Source organism: Pholcus phalangioides, unplaced genomic scaffold (genome assembly GCF_987345545.1).
Source record: "Pholcus phalangioides strain wild (caught in Gottingen) unplaced genomic scaffold, Ppha-v1.0 ptg000019l_1, whole genome shotgun sequence".
Classification (NCBI taxonomy): domain Eukaryota; kingdom Metazoa; phylum Arthropoda; class Arachnida; order Araneae; family Pholcidae; genus Pholcus; species Pholcus phalangioides.
In genome coordinates, this window is record NW_028301612.1 from 6,169,234 (window position 1) to 6,173,742 (window position 4,509).

General features: G+C 42.8%; 1 protein-coding gene across 1 annotated transcript; it reads left to right on the forward strand.

The window, feature by feature from the left end:
- The first annotated feature begins 2,165 nt into the window (after positions 1-2,165).
- LOC149071155 (disintegrin and metalloproteinase domain-containing protein 10-like) lies at positions 2,166-4,289 on the forward strand. The gene has a single exon (XM_089248093.1). It carries the CDS (start codon positions 2,166-2,168, stop codon positions 4,287-4,289), a length of 2,124 nt encoding a protein of 707 aa, XP_089104219.1.
- Positions 4,290-4,509: the final 220 nt, after the last annotated feature.

The window sequence follows — 4,509 nt, forward strand, 5'->3', positions numbered from 1 at the left end:
AAAAAAAAACTACTGCTCCGAAAATTCTAAAATTTTGTAGAAATGTTTATTCGACATGTGTTAGTAAAATGAACCTCGAACTTGAATATCAGATGTTTCGTTAGAATTTCATGAATTTTTAAAGTTTGAGAAAATATATAAATTTCAAAAATCTAAATTCAACATTTTTTTAAAAATACTTTCCACCAGTCAATTGCTAGATCCGAGGTTCATTTTACTAATACATGTCGAATAAACATTTCTACAAAATTTCAGAATTTTCGGAGCAGTAGTTTTTTTTTAATCTCGCGGATGAGCTCAGAAACTGCATTCTGAGAAAATCGCGTTCAAAGTGTTTTTTCTTGTATACGTTTACACTATAATTCATTAATTCTTTCTTTTATTATGAAAGAAAAAACTAACCGATTGACACGAAATTTTTAGTATTTTATTTGCAATTGAATGACGTATTTTTTGAAGTCATGTTTGAAAATTCGACTTCAGGGGTCGTGACACCCCTTCGCACGGGCTCACCCGGGCACGGTGAGCAAAAACGCGAATTAGGTGAATTTTTTGGGAATTTTCCAGGTAGGGCCTCAAAAAAATCACTTGTCCCGGAGGCCCACGATGTTCTTAAGACGGCCCTGCATACACGAGCACCAGGTATTGATGCGTGTTCACATCCTTTCACATCTACAGGTAGTTTGACTAATCCATTCGAAGCTAGTCCATCTTACCTCGGTACCATTTCGTGTTTATCCATTCGGGACACCCTGGGAGCGGATATATTATGCATGAAATCGCTTTTCACACGCTTTCCATCCCAATAATAAAACTCCCCTCCAAGTCTATCTGTGCGTGGATCAATTCCTTGAGTGTCTATTCGACAAGTGCACTACCAAGGATTGTCAAATTTGCGGTAAGGGAAAAAAATAATGATTGCAGAAAAATGCAAAAAAAAAAATAAAAATAAAAAATAAATAAAATGAATAAATAAAAAATAATAATAATAACAAATATTTGTCTGTAAAATTCAAACTACGGAGCTGATTGGTTGGATTTTTTTAGAAGAAACAGTAATCTTCGATGCAAGTTGCTCGTATTTCACTATATTACTTTGGGCGGAAGCAAATTTGCAAGTTTTCTGGACAAATGGGTCATTTTACTGGTGCGACTTATACACCCAAGTATTTTACCTGGTGCGGCCCGCGACGCCGTAGCTGACTATTGTGTTGGACCTCAAACATTGAGCATGACCCACCTCTGATCTAAACTATCTGTAAGTCTGTTTGCTTATCGTGGTGCGAATAGAAAGAAAGTGTGAGGTTCAATTTCAATAAAACATCAAGATATTGAACTAGAAGCCTGTTAAAGGATTTACGGAAAATTCACCGACAACTCTTCACCGCTGGGAAAATTCATTGACGGAAAAATCACCGCTGGGAAAATTCATCGACGTCAGTTCGTCACCGGTGACTGTACTGACCAAGTGATTGAGCAAATGAGTGAATGTTTGCACGGGTGAGTAACCAAATGAGTTACTAAATGAGCTAGTGAGCGTGTGACCGTATGAGTGTCCGAGTGAGTGAGCAATTAAGTGAGTTACCGTAGGAATGATTTCCTCACTCACTCGCTCATTTTCTAGCCTGCTCACTCATTCACTCATTTATTTACTCGCCTCGCTCACCTGCTGACCCCCTTGTTCATTTATTTACCAACATTTTCTGCCCTGCTCACTCATCCTTGACTCACTTGATGAATAACTCACTTCTTTACTTACTCACCAATTTTTTTATTTACTCATCCACTTGCTCACTCACCTGCTCATGCACTCACTCATTATGTCAATTTATCGGCGGTGAATTTCGCGGCGGTAGATTTTTCCCAGGGTAAATTTTCCTTTTGGTAAATTACGTGGCGTTGAATTGTTTTTGGTGAATTTTCCGTACAGGCTGTCAAAGGCGCTTTATCGTCAGCTTGTTTTACGCATTTTCGTTAACATGCGCATAGTAATTTCGAATTACATAAGTTGGTCTCAGCCGTTGAAAAGCGCATAATGAGATATTTATGTGTGTACATGGGTAACTGTAAATATGAATTCGTACTCTGAAAGTTCTGTGAGCTAGTAATCTATGACTCTTTCAGCAAAGTCAAAACAAAGGTATTGACGGGCACCGTCTCAAGAAATGACTGTGAGGAAAAAAGTTATAATTATATTATTCCTTTTGGAACTTATCATTCGTGACACCACACACTATGAGATATTGGAGATCAGCTTCCATCCGCCGGGGACCACAGAGGACGTCGTCTTTCCGGCCGATCACGGATCCAGCGAAGAGCGCAGACCGCACGATCTCATGCAGCTTAGTTTCAGCGCTTACGGCGACGATATCGACATTTTGCTGCACAGAGCGGTATCTCCAGAACTGCACCAAACTGAGATAGAGATACACGGAAGGAATGGATCGGACGACTCGGATATTCAAGACATTCGCTCGATATATTACGAGTTCGATAATTATACGACTTCCGTCCACGGTTACAGGAACAGGCATGGCCAGTTCGAGGGTTTCGTCATGACGAGAAACGGCCGCGCGTCCTATTTTGTAGAACCGGCCAGTGTGTATTTTCCGTACGATCTCGCACTCGCCTCCAAATCCATCGTCTACATGGAAAATGAGACCATCGTCAACGGAAATTCGCGTGGAGATGACCTGGGTGAACGTATGAATAACGTGATGGGTTATGCAGAAAATTACGGAAATGACTACGACGCTAATAATGTAACGGGCTATGCCGGAAATAACGCCGACAACGAAATGAGAAAATCACCGATAACTTTCGTTTTTAAGATAGAATTATTGGCGCTCGCGTCATTCTTCGCAGCAAAAGGAAGTGATACGGCAGCATATATGTACTTGCACTGCAAAGCGGCGGACATGAAGATTCGTCGGACGGATTTCGGTTCGATGAAAGTAAGGATAATCCCTCAAAAGATAACTATTTTCAAAAGCAGTAGCGAACCCAACTACCCGTTCCAAAACGAACCTTCTTCTCCCCACGAAACCCGTGATTTGTCGGTCATACTGCAGGAATTCACAAAATATAAATTAAATTACGATGCTGTTATGGCAATGTCAAATCGGTACTATGGTAAGGAAACTGGGGCAGCCTACACGGCGGGTATGTGTAAATCTAACAGGGGATACGCCATAATGACAACATCAAGTTATAACAAACTTACACAAACATATTTAAATAGACCATTAGCCACCACTTTCCGGACATTCACCCACGAGGCTGCACATCTTATCGGGTCTGATCACGACAGCGAAGAGGAGAGCAAAGAATGCAAACCAGAAGCAATTATCGGTGAGTATATAATGGGAACAAAATCTGTCGAAGAGGATAAAGACCTCGCTCAGTTTTCTCCGTGTTCCATCAGAAATATAACAAGGAATCTTGAGGATTTGATCGAAAAAAAAATATGTAACAGGCCAGTGCCCTACCACAGTTGCGGCAACGGCATCAGAGAGACTGGAGAAGAATGCGACTGCGGAACTCCAGATACCTGCGACATCGTCGACAAGTGCTGCACGCCCAAAGGAGGCCTCGGTACGGATCCTGAATGCACCTACAGAAGGAATGAAGAGAGATTCTGCAGCTCCAGGGAGAATATGTGCTGCTCAGGGGACTGCAAGGTCGAGAAAGCCGGGAAGGAGTGCCACTTCGGTCCCGACGGTTGCGTCATGCAGGAATGTAACGGAATGTGGCTTAAATGCACGGGAGCGAAAAAAATCGCGCGTGCCGGCAAAAAGTGTTACGCGAGGGAGGGAGTGTGTTCCTTCGGTTCTTGCGACAAGTCGTTCTGCGAGATGAATAACATGACGCACTGCAGTTGCAGCGGCGACGACGTCTGTCGCGTTTGTTGCTTGCAGGCAGGAGCAAATGCGTCCTGCGTGCCGGCGAGAGATCTTGGAGCTTTCGATGGCGAGGATGTGTTCTTACCTTACGGCACCAAATGCGGGAAAACAGGAAACCAGATCTGTGACGTTTACGGGTCTTGCACAGTAATGACGGAGAATCCGGAACTTGCCGGGAAATACAACGCTCTGGCCTATGTATTCGGTATTATAACATTACTGGCGGTGCTTTCTCTGCCCGTCCTCGCCGTATACTTGCGCAGTAGAAAAGCGAGACAGACGATGTCTATGGCACCGATTGCTCCCATGAAGAAACGCGAGGTTGATCCGCGGCAGTATCGTCCTCCGATCAAAAAAACGAGCCCTGAGAAGGATCGGCGAAGGTAAGAAAAGGGTCCGACTACACCGATGGTGGACATCTTGAGCGAATTTTGGAAATTTTCTACTGTGTTATTGAGAGTTACATAAACGTTGTATAAGAAAACAATGCCCAGGCTGGTATTCAATAAAAAAAGGTGGATGAACTCTTGAATGCATTTTGAATTATCTTCTTTCCAACCACTCACGGAAAGGAGGACTATCAGTTAGTGCAGTTAGGACTATTTCA